Here is a 15934-nt window from a genome sequence, read left to right on the forward strand (position 1 = left end):
CAAAATTGTGAATTATCTAAATTGGAAAGCTGTCCCGAAAGCTCTTCATGCGCAGCTTGTTGGGGTTAAGAAATGGACTGTCTGCAGTAAGTACTACTTCTTGCTTGAGCTAAAAAATACTTCGTAATATAAGAAAAGTTGGTTGGATCTTGCTTGAGCCATATGCTGCTAAATTAGTTGATTCTTGTATTAGTTGACCAGTACTCAATTTTGAAATTTCTTTTGCAGAACTGTAGACTACTTACAATTGCAGTCGAGGGAACCGAGAAGAAGACTACAGTGGAGAGCTGGAGAAAAGTGTGTTAAAATCTAATGATTTCTCTGCTTATTCTTGCATCTACCTGACCCAAGAAAAGGAAGAATCCAAATAACATAGATACACGAACTACGAATAACCAAAGAGCTTTAACTATGAACAAATGTTTTCCAGATAAAAGGGTGGTAGAAGTGGAACATAATCACATTAGAACGTATTTGAATATAATTCAAAACAATATATCCAAACAGTTTATTGTTAAGTTAAATTCTAAACTAACACTACCAGCATCTTCTTTGCCCCTTCCAATTAAGCAGGCGATTTTAAGTGTCAGAAATACACCTTCAATGCCAACGGGCAAGCTAGCGATGACTTTCAAATCAACTGCCAAGTAGTCCTTTCAATGAAAACGGAAAGGTAAAAAGAGCATATATCCAAAAAAGACCATTTGGTTACACGACTGAAATTGGATCGCCCAATGACTCAGAAGTACCGCTGCTACCATTGAGAACCGTAACATTTCCATCAGAGTCAACATCAACGATTACTGAATCACCCTCCTTGATGTCCCTGGCAAGCATTTTCTCAGCCATGCTGTCCTCGAGAAGTCTCATAATGGCTCTTCTCAAAGGCCTTGCACCATAACTTGGATTGTATCCTTCTTCCACCACCCTTTCCCTAAACCTTTCAGTCACTTGAAGCTCTATCTCTTTGTCTTTAAGCCTGTCAAACACCTCCTTAAGCATTATATCTGCGATCTCCTTCACCTCCAACTTGGTGAGCTGCCTGAAAACAATCATTTCGTCCAATCTATTCAAGAACTCAGGCCGGAAATATTGTTTCAGCTCTTCCGTCACCAGGCTCTTTATTCTATTGTAACTGCTGTCTTTCTCATCATAATCAAGATCAAAGCCTATCCGTCGGCCACCCTTCTCAATTACACTGCTTCCAACATTAGATGTCATTATCAGAAGGGTATTCTTGAAATCCACAGTTCGTCCTTTACTGTCTGTCAACCTTCCATCCTCGAGTATCTGAAGCATCATGTTGAAAACATCAGGATGGGCCTTCTCAATTTCATCAAAAAGTACTACAGTGTACGGACGTCTTCTAACAGCCTCAGTTAGCTGACCACCCTCAGTGTAACCAACATACCCAGGAGGTGAACCAATGAGCTTGGACACTGTGTGCCTTTCCATGAACTCACTCATATCAAGTCGGATCATAGCTTCTTCAGAGCCAAAATAGTAAGCAGCTAGAGCCTTTGCTAGTTCTGACTTTCCTACACCAGTTGGTCCAGAAAAGATGAAGCTAGCAATTGGCCGGTTGGGGTTCTTGAGACCTACACGGGCACGTCGGATAGCACGGCTAATGGCTATTACAGCTTCATCCTGACCAATGACTCGCTTATGAAGTGTCTCTTCCATCTTAAGGAGACGATCAGATTCATCAGTTGATACTTTCTCAACAGGAATACCAGTCCACGAAGAGACTATATGCTGGATGTCCACTTCTGTCACAACAGGACCTCCATCTCCTGCCTCAGCCTCAGCCTTGTTCATCTCCTTGTCTTTCTCCTGAATTGCAGTGATCTGAGCCCTAAGCTCAATTTCTCGATCACGTAATTCCCCGGCCTGTTTAAAGAAAGTAGTATGCATTGAGCTAAACCAAATTTTGTAAAAACCAAAAAGGTAAAACAAATGGTGACTACTTAATAGCATTATAAGAAATCAAAATTTTGAGACCATCAAACAATCAAATACAAAAATGTTATGACCCAAAGGAGGACCATTAATATATTTTGATCCACCCTCTAAAAGAAATCACCATAAAATGGGCCCATAAAACTAGAAAAATTTTTGTACCTTCTCAAAGTCCTGGCTGCGGACTGCTTCATTCTTTGACTTTGTGATCTGCCTCAGCTCTTTTTCAAGCTCTTTAGCTTCCTCAGGGAGCTGCACCAACAAGAATGCCATCAAATAAACTTGAGACAGAAAGGCAGACAAGAGTCACTCACGGCTAGATTTAAGAGAAGCACACCTGTGCATGACGAAGGCGAACACGAGAACCGGCTTCATCAATCAAGTCAATTGCTTTGTCAGGTAGAAAACGGTCACTGAAATATACAGAAACCAAAGTGAGAAATTTAGTGACTAAGAAATTGCAAATACTTTATGAAATAAGATGATCACATGCCTGATGTACTGGTATGACAGCTGTGCAGCAGAAACTAAGGCCTCATCTGTGTACCGAAGCTTATGGTGAATCTCATAACGTTCTCGCAAACCTTTCAAAATCTGTATAGTTTCATCAACAGATGGTTCAGGCACTTTGACTGGTTGGAATCTTCTTTCCAATGCTGGGTCTTTCTCAATATGCTTTCTGTATTCGTCCAGTGTTGTAGCTCCAATACACTGCATAAATTCAAATAGAATACTTAAGAAAAAAGTCAGATTTTATCAGAACAGAGCCAATAGTTTGCATTAACCCAATACTGTTTTCAACAGTAGCACAAATACCAGATATAACAACATGCCTCACTTCACCTTGCTAAACAGAAAATCCTGACATAAGCAGGCAGCAATAGACAGGCCCCAAATAATTCAGACAGAAGTGAGATCATGACAATCAACTTTAGATTCTTACAATTGTAATATTTAGTGAAACTATAAACAGAAAATTGGCCTAGTATATTGATATGCAGCGCCAGCTCAACCCAAACCTAAAAAAGCCTGAGAAAATTCATATTTCTATTTCCTTACTCTATTTGCTGACTTAAAATTAATATACAGACTACAATATCCATTGCAAGAACAAGATTTACCTGCAATTCACCTCTTGCAAGAGCTGGCTTCAAGATATTGGCAGCATCAATGGCACCTTCTGCAGCTCCTGCTCCAATTAAGGTGTGCACCTCATCAATAAACAATATAATTTCATCACTTTGCTTGATTTCCTCCATTAGCTTCTTCAATCTTTCCTCAAATTCTCCACGATATTTAGTTCCAGCAACAAGGAGACCCATATCAAGTGTAATAACCTAACAAGAAAAGAGGGTCAATGAGCATTAGTCATCGAAAAAATAATAGAAAAAACATTTACAAAAAACTGAATGTATCATTGGGAGCTCGGGAAAACATGGGGAACTAGGTAAAAAAGGAAACCTTAGTGCTGAGAGAAATAAGCACCTCGCTTATCATTTTTAACTAGCTTTGCACAAGACCCTTGCAGTTTGAATATCTCAAATTTCTTGAAAGTACTAACATACAAGTTCAGACTATAAGGCACTAAAATCTCCATGAATAATTTTTTCATGTCATGTACATTAATGCAGTAAAATCCAGGGAGAATTACTCAATGCGGATAAATGTTATGCACGGATTTTAGTATGCAACTTGTGCAATGGAAGGAAGTTTAAGTCAGTTCTAATGGGAACATGCAACAGAAATACCAGATCTGCAAGTCAGGACTAAGGCACAATTCTGTGAAAATGAAAAAAGAAATACCCTCAATTCTTTAATTCCTGTGATAAGATAAAGTGTGTATAAAAAAAAGAGACATTTTACACACCTTCTTTCCCTCAATTGTATCAGGAACATCACCACTGGCAATACGTTGAGCAAGACCTTCTGCAATTGCAGTTTTACCAACACCAGGTTCTCCAATAAGACATGGATTGTTTTTGGTTCGTCTACCCAATATTTGGACAACACGCTCTATTTGATCCTGCCTCCCAACAACAGGATCCAATTTACCCTGAAAGTGGAAAATACCTGCTTAGAAACGAGCACATATAAATACTAGGATATAAAACAGATAAACAAATTCCTTGCCTCCTCAGCTAGCTTAGTCAAATTGGTCCCATATTCCTCAAGTGTTGGCATCTTTGTGTTTACACCTGATCCTCCAGTAACAACACTAACTTCATTGCCCTCACCAACCATACGAATAACCTAGATAATCAAATGAATAATTACCCCCATTGATTTTTATATTGAAAAAAAATGAACCAGAAATTTGAAACAAGATCAAATCTAGAGGCATTCTTACCTGGGTGCGGATATTACTTGGGTCAGCACCTAAATTCTCAAGAACACGGGCTGCTACACCTTCACCTTCACGAAGCAACCCAAGAAGAAGATGCTCTGATCCAATATAATTATGGCCTGAAATTTTCATAAAATAAGATTTACCAATTAATCAAAGTAACTTTTCCAAGTCAAGTCCATAATACTTGTTTTATAATCAAAATGAATTGAGGAGAAAGTCCTAAATGACAATCAGGGATTTCATGAGGCAAGCTAAGAGCTTACACCTACATATCATGGTTGTTTAAATAAGGAAAAGCCTCCTGACTACAACAATCCTTCAGTATTTTTTCCCAGCTTCAAGGTTTTCCTATAGGTTAAGGCAAATGGAAAATTTGATTCCATCAACTTGCCCCAAATAAATAAACTCTAACACAGATACATATGACAGTATGAATTGTCATATAAGTAACCAACTCAAATAAAATGAAATTTGATAAAATGGTTTGAGTAACTCTCGATGCTAGCTAAATTCCCAGTTTAAAAGATGGCATAAATAATTAAAATCAAAAAGGAGAAACTAAAAGATAATACCAAGCTGGCGAGCTTCTTCCAACGAGAGTTCCAGAACACGTTTTGCGCGAGGAGTAAAAGGGATCTCCACAGCAACAAATCCACTTCCCCTTCCAATTATCTTCTCCACTTCTACACGTGCATCTTTAAGATTGATTCCCATGGATTTAAGAACTTTTGCAGCAATGCCAGTACCTTCACCAATAAGGCCCAATAAAATTTGCTCAGTACCAACAAAATTATGGCCAAGCCGTCTGGCTTCCTCTTGTGCAAGCATAATTACTTTAATCGCTTTCTCAGTGAAACGCTCAAACATGGCCTTAGGTACACATCTGCTACCCCTTCCTCGTCGAGAAGATATTGAAATTCCAACCTTAGAATGGAAATCTTGGCCAAATCTGACAATATTATCTAAAGAATTTGAGCCTCGCAACCCAGAGAAACTCCTTATCCTCAATCCAGGAGTTTGTAAACTGCACATCATTTTGGCAGACCTCTTTGGTTTTCCAGATTCTTTAGACGCGCCATGGCTACGACTAGTAAGTAGAGTAGGAACAATAGCAGACTGAGATAGAATCTTGGCCATCACTCCTATGCAATCTACATTTGGTAATAAAACAAGTCAATTGAAACTAATACTTCAAAAGACACAATCTAAAAACTTGCATCATTCGCAAATTACAAGACTCCACTAAGCATGAATAAACGTATAAATCATTCACCAACAATCGCTTCAAAAGAACATAGTTGAACAAAAAAACAAGACAGCATATAGTCTCGAAGTCAACCAAAAGAGAAATAAAAAACCAGGTGCTTGTCTATAGATCATTTTAATTACCATAGTTATAGCAATTCATCGAGCAAAACATAAATTCATAGCATTTCGTCAAGAAACATTAACCAAATATACTCATCTTACCCTAATATATGTACCTTCAGACAACAAAGTTACCAGCACATGTATTAATAATTGATATAAAGCTAAGGTGCAATAATTAAATAAAAAATAAATCCTTTTGAATCTAAAAAATGAAATAAAACGACTTACAAAAAAACTTCGCACTTTCAATGGGCTTAATTTATTTAAGCATGGTTACTCACCTTATTCATAAGCAATCACCACAGAAAACAAAAAAATTTCAAAAAAATACACAAATTAAAACCCAACCAAACACCATACCAAAACCCTAAATCAGATCTTTTGAAAAAAAAACGAACAAAGAGAGACGAAGATGAAAATCCGAACATTCAAAAAGCTCATAAAGGCATAAGAAAACATTAAATTAAAGCTAAAGAAAAACCCAGCAAAAAAGATAAAAAAAAACTCACCTAAATAAAAAAGAAAGAGTCGGTGAAGAACTTAAAAAGCAGAGAAACTAAAATAGAAAACAAATAATAATAATAATAAAGGGTATTCTCTTTCAGAAGCAGCAGAGGCGAAGAGACCCTTTCTGTTTTTTCCTTTTATCTTCTGGGAGTGGTCGGCCGAAAGATAAAATGAAGAAGATAGATGTGGTTTATATTTATATTAACATTTTCTTTTTATTTAGTATTTCAGATATGTATACATATGATAATACCTACTCAAATCTAATATAATATTACCACAAATGGCACTTTTAATCTATTACCACATCATTGATATTTTTAAAATTAAAAAATAAATAACATTTAAAAATTGTTAATTAGATAAATTAAAATATTTAACATAATTAAATTAAATAAGATAGATAATTTTTGTTTAAAATAAACTAGATAAATGTTTAAGTAGATAACCAGAAATTTTGAAAATTAGATAAATATTTAATTAGATAATTTATACATTTGGTTTAATTTAAATACTTTGTATGTATATTATATATATTATTGTTTATTTTAAATTTTGGTTTTAACTTAACTTTTTGAAAATTAATTATCACATTTTTAAAAGAGTATTTTTTAAATTACATAATTTATTTATTAATCATATTTTATGATTATTTTCATAGAACTTTTCCCTACTTCACCCGTAGAGATATTCATGGGTCGGATTAGATCGGGTTTAAGCATGATATTAATATACTTTCTATTTACTCAAGCTCGGCCCAGCCTTAAATATGGACTTAAAATTTTACCTAAATCTGCCCATATTTACAAAACACTAATTCAAGCTTATTTTAAGCCTGGTCATATTATTTTTAAATTATTTTATTTTATTTTACTATTTAATAATTTTATACATTTCTATTTATTGAAATTTTTTATATAGTCATCTTAACATTATTTTAATGTTTACATTAGAGTAGTATTAGATATTTAGTATAGGTTTATATTTTTAATGTGCTCTAAATTACATAATATATATAAATAACATAATATAAAATATTATAAACTTAAAAATAGGTCGGGCTCGAGCACGAGCCCAACCCATATTTTAAACGAGCTTAGTTTTTTTACCTAACCCATTTTTTGAGCCTAATATTTTTACCTAAACAAAATTTCGGTCGGACCTTCAGGTTTGGTCAAGTAGCCTGGCCCATAAATAGGTCTATTCACCGAGGATTTAAAAAGTATAATATATACTAGAAATCCTATCACACATATATGTGTGTGAAAATCACAAATTTAGAATATAAATATGCGTTTAGAAATAGCTTCCAATACATAATGAAACATATGGTTTAAAACTAATTAATCATAATAACATATGAAATATGCACATTATTAAAATAAAAAATTTAGATTAAATTGTGAGATAATAAATTGTGTATGTTAAAATAAAATTGTATCGAGATACATTAAATTAAACTTTGGTTCAGTGGTAAGTTTAATGTTTTATCAATTTAATTGATATAGGTTAAAATTTCACCATATATATATTTTTATTTTTATTGGTTATTGTTAAAATAAAATGATTAAAGTATCCTCAAATAATATAAATTATTTTATATTTTTATATAAAAGCAATAATTTAAATTACAATTATTTATTTATATTTTATATGATTCATAAAAAATACATTTTACATGAATTTTTAATTTGAATATTTCTATATGTATTTATTAATAATTTATTATTCTCCCAATCTTTTCAATACAAATGCTAAAAATCTAATATTTCTAATTAATTATGATCTTAAATTAAATTATAAACATTTTCTTGAAACTTATTTTTTAATCTTTCATGAGCTTTCAAAAAATAAAAACAAATGTCAGTATGCCCTCTTCTTCATTATATTTAGGGTTTCAAAAATATTTTTTCACTGCAGAAGTATTAAGAATACTAATGCCATGTTTGGTTGGGTGTATTAGATTAGCCAATACACCCCTAATCCGTGGGCCCCACTTAAGCCGGTGTTTGGTTTGATGTATTGCCTAATACAGGCCTATTATGTTACGCCCCTAATCCCCAAAATTCTCTGTTTTGTAATCCCTGCCTTCTCCTCAGTTTACATCCGTTTTACATCTCACGCCCTGATTTGCCCTCCCAACTCGAAATACACCTCCAGCCTCTCCATCCCAACATCAAACAGAAGCTGCGAGCGAAGTCACCTTCACCCGACTCCACCGTCTCAGGTCTCCGGCCCCATTGTTTCGGTAAGTGCTTCTTCACTGTATCTTTCCATCTTCTTTTTTACTGTTAGGAATTTTAGCTTTGATTTTTACTGGAAAATTCGGCAACTTCGGTTATTCCAACAAAACCAGCCCTTTGTCCCCTTATTTGTCTCTCCTTTATCTCTATTTTTCTACTCAATTCTGATTTTAGGGTTTTTTTTCTCATGATACCATTGTAAGGGTAAAGGTTTTGTTTGATGCGCATGCAAGTTTGTTGGTACAATTGGCTCTATTTCAGGTGCATAAGTGGTTATAGGGTGCCTTAGCATATGCATAAGCGTTTAATTGTTCTCATTCACTTGCGTAGAAACTGTCATCAACCATTTTTTATATTCTCAAATTGGTCTGTTAGGGGGTTCATTGAAAATAATCAATGTGTTTGTATGAATTGGATGTTCTAGTTACTTTAACACATTTGGTTGGGTTTGAGAGCTATAGAGGGTTTCCCATTCATCGAATGTATTTTTTCATTTCTTATGTCTTATAAGTTGCATTATTTATCCACATAAATTCATGTTTAATCTTAAAATACAAGAGATTAGTGAGTTGCTTTTTTCTGAGTAATTTAGGTTCTTTGTTTGATGCATCCAGCATTCAAAAAGCTTTGAGTGCCACCTTTGCAACTATTTTCATCGTATAAAAATGGATTTTATTATTAGCGGCTGTCTTTAGATTTTTTTTTGAGTTACTTAATATAGAGTTGTTTTATTTATAATGATCGGAGTTTAAAATGTTCCTAATCTGGACATGTCCTCGTTTTGTATTTCCATTGTAACACAAAAGTTATGGTGAGGGGAAATGGTTTACATCGTGAGATTGTAAAAATAATAATGTAAAGAGGCCTTAGAATGGTGGTTTTGAAAGTGTTAAGTTCAAGAGAGTATATACAATGTGACTTGCTTGTGTCTTTTCTTTACCCCTTTGTTAAGAAGCTTTATTTACTGATGTTAAGAATCGATTCCATATATTATTTATAGTTGTAGTAGGAGAGTGATGGATGTTGATTAAGGGCGTTGTTATAGTTGATCTAAAAGGATTAAATAAGATACTCGTAACAAATTGATAGATGATGTTAAAATTGTTCCCTATATATCTTTTGAGCTTGGTAGATGCGATAAAATATTTGTGCAAAGCTTGTTGTTATTTTGATTAGGCCATAAAAATGAGTTTTCTCATGTTCTTGTAATAATTGGTCAAGTACTTGTAACAGTATTCTTCTATGGCAACATTCAAGAATTTTCTCAACAATTCTAGAATATAAAAATTGAGTTCCAGGCAACCTTACCTTGTTGCCAATGCCAATTAACAATTCTTAGGTGGTCTCAAACTCTTTCATCCCTTACAATTGAATTCTCTTAATAAAATGAACACCTCTATGCTTTGTCTCCCATGTATTCTTCTTTGATATGTTTTTTTTCTTTGTAGCTTTTGATTTGGACCGTGGTTGGATTATTTGGCAGCGAAAGAACTTTATAATCCTCTTTCACGGCCTCCTCAAGGTAAGCTTCCATTCTTATTGCCCAAAGTTGATTAGAGGAACTATTTGGATAAAATTGATTTCAGTCTCCATTACACTCATAAATCTCTTAAGAGTATATTTCTATAGCCAGTTGAAGTGATGGTTAAATATGATCCACAATTTTGGTTGTGGTTGTAAATATGAATGTGACTTAGGATTTAGTCGACAGTCTGTGAACATGTCTTTATGGTTATGAAAAGAAGTCTCTGTATGTCCGATATTCAATTTGTCTGTTTCAATTGCTTTCATTGTCTTTTGTTAAAAGATACAACTACTTTGAGCTTTTAGGTAATTCCCATTTATTTTATTATCCAAGTCATCATGGAATGTACAATCTACTTGAATCTAAAGGTAGTTGCGTAATGATGTTATTTGCATGATTTTGGTGAATTTTTCGCATTCTTTTATCATGCTTGTTCATGAGTGGATTCAATAAATTATGCATCAACTAATTGAGGAAACTTGCTTACAAATGCATCCTATAGCGATTGACCAAACTCATATTAACCACGCTTCAAACATTTTAATAGAACGTTATTCGATGCTTATATAATGTCCAAATTTAAGATTAAATCGCATATTTTAATTAAAATATAATTCGGTACTTATATAAACAATCAATCAAGTTCCAATTTCGATGCTTATATAATTGTTATTAAATTAATAATATTCAAATTTCTTATTTAATTCAAATTGATTATAATATTATTTTCAAATAAATTATCAAATTATAAAATGACACTCAATTGACGTAATTATTCATAAAGAGTTTATTCCTTTTCAAATGCGTATAATGTTAATTACTCATGTTTTTGTTGCATCAACGGAGAAAATGTTCTAAAATTAAAATTGATAAAATCTTCTTGAAGATTAACAATATCTCAACAAAATTGAATGAATTAGCTATTTTATTAATTGAAAAAGATATCTTATCGATATTTATTTTAATAAATTTGCATCTCTAAAGTCTAAAATAAATTTTAAATAAACATTTATAATGTTTATTTAATAGTTAGTTAACTAAGTTGAAGGTCTATTTTACAGTTTCTCTTTTAAGTTTTTAGAAATGTTGAGACACATTAGGTAAATATATTAACAATTTAATTACCTTAGGTGCAATTTACCTTAAATTTAATGATTAGTAATAAATTTGATAAAAAATTTGATAATAATTATTAAGCCTAGTATAGTATTACTTCTTAAATTGCTTCTCAAAAGTGTTAGAGCCGTATGTAATACCAAACAAACAACTTTCTAAATCGTAATTATTTTTGAAAAGGGTAAAGGTAAAATTCAAAAGCAAAAGCTACAAATTTGAACACGCTTTATAATTTATTAAATCATCATGAGTTTAGTTATAATCTAACAAATACCAACAATTAATTTTAGTTCAATTATACATATAACTACAAATTTTAATTCCAAAGACGAAAAATTTATGCAAATTGCTATAGACGAAAATTTTTTATAATTTATAAATATATTGATAAAGATTCTACTTTTTTGATAATGTGTAATTGCAACTTCAGGGGATTGATACTGAGTTCTAATTTTATTGCATGTTGTTTGCTCCATAATTTTATTCGAACCCACATGAGTATTGATCCCATTGAAGCGGAGGTGGGAGAAGGATTACCTACTAATGTGGTCGATGACGATGAACCGAATATCACAAATATTCATCCATCGGATGCTTGGGCTACTTGGAGGATGGAACTAGCCAACCAAATGTTCGATGAATGGCAAGCATCTAGAAATTAGTTAGGTTTAGGGACAAATTGAGTTACAATTAATTTGTTGATGTTATTTTATGTATCTAGTTTATGAAACTTTGGTGGTGTTTGATTAAAATTCTGTATTGTACTAAACTTTGTTGAATTATAATTTAATTATCTTTTCATTCAGCATGTGTTATTTCATTAAATTTAGTATTGAGCTTTTGATTCATGATATTGAACTAACGATATAATATTATAAACTGTTCACCTTTTGATTCATGATATTAAAACAGTAAATAATGTTAATTTGTTTTTTTTTCTTAAGATAATTATGTCAGGTGTTCCACAATCACATGCTTCTTCTCAAGCTTCTCGAGGAAGCAAAAGAAAATGGATTCCAGAAGAAGATGCAGCCTTGGTTTCTTGCATGGTGGATTTGCACAATGTAGGAACATTTAATGTCGATCTAGGGTTCAAGGCGGTTATTTGAACGAGCTAGAAAAATGCTAGAAAAGGCTTTACCAAGAGCAATGTTGAAGGCGAAGCCAAATATTGAATCTCGGATTAGGTGCCTAAAAAGGGAATGGTCAGTCGTCTAAGACATGCTTAATGGCCAAAACAACAGTGGTTTTGGTTGGGACGACATAGGCAACTCGTTGTTCTTGAAGATGCGATTTAGAATCCTATGTAAAGGTAAAATGTATTTCAAGTATTTATTTGTTTTTTTACAAAACTTATAACTAATATGATTTCCTCATTTTTTTTAGAGTCACAAAGAAGCCTCTCAGTTCAGACATCGTTCTTTCCCTTACTACAACCATCTTACTGCCATATACGCAAGAGATCAGGCGACTGGGAAAGACGCTCAAACAACTGCTGATGTTCTTGAAGAAATACATGCTGAGGATGAACGTACTACAGAAATGAATGAAGAGAGAAACACATTCTATGACTGCGAAGCTGATGTCTCTTTAAACGACATGGATGTTTCTGGTACAGATCCGCGAGGAGATAGAGACCAAGGGGGTTCCTCATCTTCAAACAAGAGAAAGAAGAAATCTGATGCTCATGATAATGTGTATTCTTCATTTGATGAGGCTGCCACTTTGTTAGGGGAAAAAATCCAGGCCGTTGGCGATCAAATCAGTAGGAGTATTGCCTCGAGGTGGTAGTTCAATGAGTCGGAAGAACATCAAAAGATGGAAGAGAAAGCTTCAAATTTATATTCACCTTATGGTCAATTGAAGGTTTAACCGACGATCGGTATGATGCTTTGAGTAAAATTCCCGATCATCCAACTCAAATGATCGTTTTCTTTAGTTTACCTTCTGTTGCCCGATTGGAATGGGTCAGAAGATTTCTTTCTCACCATTAAATATCAATGTTCAAACTTTTTGATGTTGTAAAACTATATAACATATGGATTATGATGTACAATTTCATTTTCATCTAACCTTTTCTTAATATAAGTTAATTATGTTTATGCAGAATATAATTCTCAAGTTATATATTGATTTTAGTAAATTCATATAAGAACATTTTATTATTAAGAATTTTATGAAATTATATATCACTATTAAATTATATTTAATATTAATTATTTTAAATTGTATAAATTCATATAAGAAAATTTATTATCAAGAGTTTTATGAAAATTAATATTAATTATTAAATTATATGTAATAATTATTATTTTAAATTATACAAATTCATAAAATATAATTTATTAGTTATAATTATTTTAAATTTTATTAAATCATATATTTTAATTAAAATATATGATATATTAATTATTTCAAATTTTCATTTATAGTATCATATATTATGATTTGAGTAAATTCATATAAGAATATTAATTATTAAGAATTTTATTAAATTATATATTTTAATTATAATATATTTAATAATAATTATGTTAATTTATATTTTACAGTATCATATATTATGATTTGAGTAAATTCATATAAGAATATTAATTATTAAGAATTTTATTAAATTATATATTTTAATTATAATATATTTAATAATAATTATGTTTAAATATGATTAAATTATTTATTATTGATATTAATAATCTTATTAAAATTTAAATAACAATAACAATAATAATTTACCAAAACAAATTTTTGCTAATTATTAAGAATTTTATTAAATTATATATTTTAATTAAAATATATTTAATAATAATTATATTTAAATATGATTAAAATATTTATTATTGATAATAATAATCTTATTAAAATTTAAATAACAATAACAATAATCATTTACCAAAACAAATTTATGCTAAGGGTATTCTAGTCATTTTAGTTTTTTCCATTATGCTATTACACCTCTATTCCATTCAACCAAACACAAGATTACTATTACGCCTCTATTCCATTACATTCAACCAAATAGTTGATTTGCTATTACACTTCTAATCCAATACACCTCTAATCCAATACAGCGAACCAAACGCACCCTAAGTTTTTGAGATCAAATTGCAGTACAAAAGTGTTTTTCCACCTAAACATAAAAACTGTGATATAGGTGCTTTTGGTTTTGTGTTTAGGGTGAAAATTATCAAAATACTCTTATTTATATTAATTATTTAAAAAGTATATAAAAATATATTAATTTATATTTTATGTATCTTTATTATTTAAAGGTAGTTACAAATTAATTAATTAATTAATTTTTAGTTTTTCACTATCATGTCCAAAAAAAAACATTTTAACCTTCAACCACAATTAAAATTAACAACCCATACTTTTTCAAAGCATTTTCTACCACACTTTTCAATGACAACAACAATGAAGAACAAGCCTATATAAAGTTTAGATAGGCATTTAAACGTAATCTATTTGGGGATTGTTTTAATTATAGGTATAGATATTATCTTAAATAAATATTATCCAGAAGAATAAGATTGAATATATGGGTCATTATAAATATTTTTATTTAATAATTAAATAGTTCAAAATTAAAAATTAAAACCAAAATGTATTATGTAAACTTAAATAATCATATATATATTGAATTTATTTCAATTCAACAATATACAGTTGGATTATGTAGATGTTATAATTTGATGTTTCGAAAAATTTTATTATTTAGTTATATATATATCTTTTTAGGAGAGTTTCCATCTCTTCAGCACGAAGAAAAGAAAAATTATTATTTAGTCGTATATTTATTTTCAGTTGTTTTTAGGAGTGTTTCCACCTCTTTGCGTGAAGAAAATAAATTGATGGTAGAAGTTAAGGAGAAGGTCAATATTAAAAATAAGACACATTGAACACTAAACTGGTTCCAAATAGTTGAGCTATTGATATCTTTCAAGTCATGAATATATGATCTGTACTTTAGTCTGCAATTTATTTTATTTTTTTACATTTTTCAAATTTTAAATTATTTACATATTTAAATAGAAAAATGGATTATCGTAACTTTTAAAATTATTTAATCTATTAAAATTTATCTTTCAAATTTTAGATTAATATATATTGTGAGTCGATTCCATTGAATATTATTTATATGTTGTTGTTATTTTTTTAACATTAAATCATATCTAAATATTTTATTATGTGAAAAAAAAGCTTTTAATAAAAAGTAAAAGAAAATAATTGGACCCTTATGGAAAAAATGCTTCCAATTGAGCTCTCAGTTATTCAAAAAAAAAAAAAATTAGCCCTTCATTAGTTGATTGGCTTGACTATTAATCTCGACGACATGGCAAACGAAAGCCACCAATCACTATCACATACACGTCAACAAAAAAACAAAAAAAATATTTTTTAAAAAATAATTAAAATATGCATATAGAATGAATCCAAACAAATGGTTGTCTGGATTTATTTAAATCTGGACAATAAATCCAGACAACTATTTGTCCATATTCATTTTGGATGAGTGGGAGTTCTTCCAAACTGAATTTAGAAAGAAATAAATTAGCGATCGGTATTTGGAAAAGAAGAAAAAAGAATTTCTGAAGTTAAAACAAGGAAAAATGTACGTGGATGAGTACAAGAGAGAGTTTATTTGGATGAGTACAAGAGAGAGTTTATTAGACTTAGTAAGTATGCTAGAGAGATAGTTCCCACAAAAGCTAAATCGTGCACTCGCTTTGAGTGGGGTTTGAATGAGGAAATTCAGATGTTGGTAGGATCCCTCAAAATTAGAGAGTTTTTTATTTTAGCGGATAGAACTCAGAAAATGGAAGATATATGTATCGCTAAGAGGCAAGTTGAAATGAAACATCAGGA

General features: G+C 31.1%; 1 protein-coding gene across 1 annotated transcript; it reads right to left on the bottom strand.

The window, feature by feature from the left end:
• Positions 1-386: 386 nt before the first annotated feature.
• LOC105788632 (chaperone protein ClpC1, chloroplastic) lies at positions 387-6365 on the bottom strand. The gene is made up of 10 exons (XM_012615593.2): positions 6187-6365; positions 4879-5457; positions 4307-4422; positions 4090-4209; positions 3827-4012; positions 3081-3296; positions 2453-2670; positions 2297-2372; positions 2122-2211; positions 387-1890 (listed from the first exon to the last, which is right to left on the bottom strand). Exons 2-10 carry the CDS (start codon positions 5441-5443, stop codon positions 709-711), a joined length of 2769 nt encoding a protein of 922 aa, XP_012471047.1. The 5' UTR covers positions 5444-5457; positions 6187-6365; the 3' UTR covers positions 387-708.
• Between the last annotated feature and the right edge of the window lie 9569 nt (positions 6366-15934).

The sequence above is a fragment of the Gossypium raimondii genome, chromosome 2 (genome assembly GCF_025698545.1).
Source record: "Gossypium raimondii isolate GPD5lz chromosome 2, ASM2569854v1, whole genome shotgun sequence".
Taxonomy (NCBI): domain Eukaryota; kingdom Viridiplantae; phylum Streptophyta; class Magnoliopsida; order Malvales; family Malvaceae; genus Gossypium; species Gossypium raimondii.

What these genes read in the sequence shown, in the direction of transcription:
- LOC105788632 (XM_012615593.2), bottom strand. Translation starts at nt 5,443, where the DNA reads ATGGCCAAGATTCTATCTCAGTCTGCTATTGTTCCTACTCTACTTACT. An exon ending in TGACTAAGCTAGCTGAGGAG is followed by an intron (nt 4,013 to 4,089) that starts GCAAGGAATTTG and finishes TTCCACTTTCAG; the next exon opens with GGTAAATTGGATCCTGTTGT. An exon ending in CTGTCATACCAGTACATCAG is followed by an intron (nt 2,373 to 2,452) that starts GCATGTGATCAT and finishes TGTATATTTCAG; the next exon opens with TGACCGTTTTCTACCTGACA.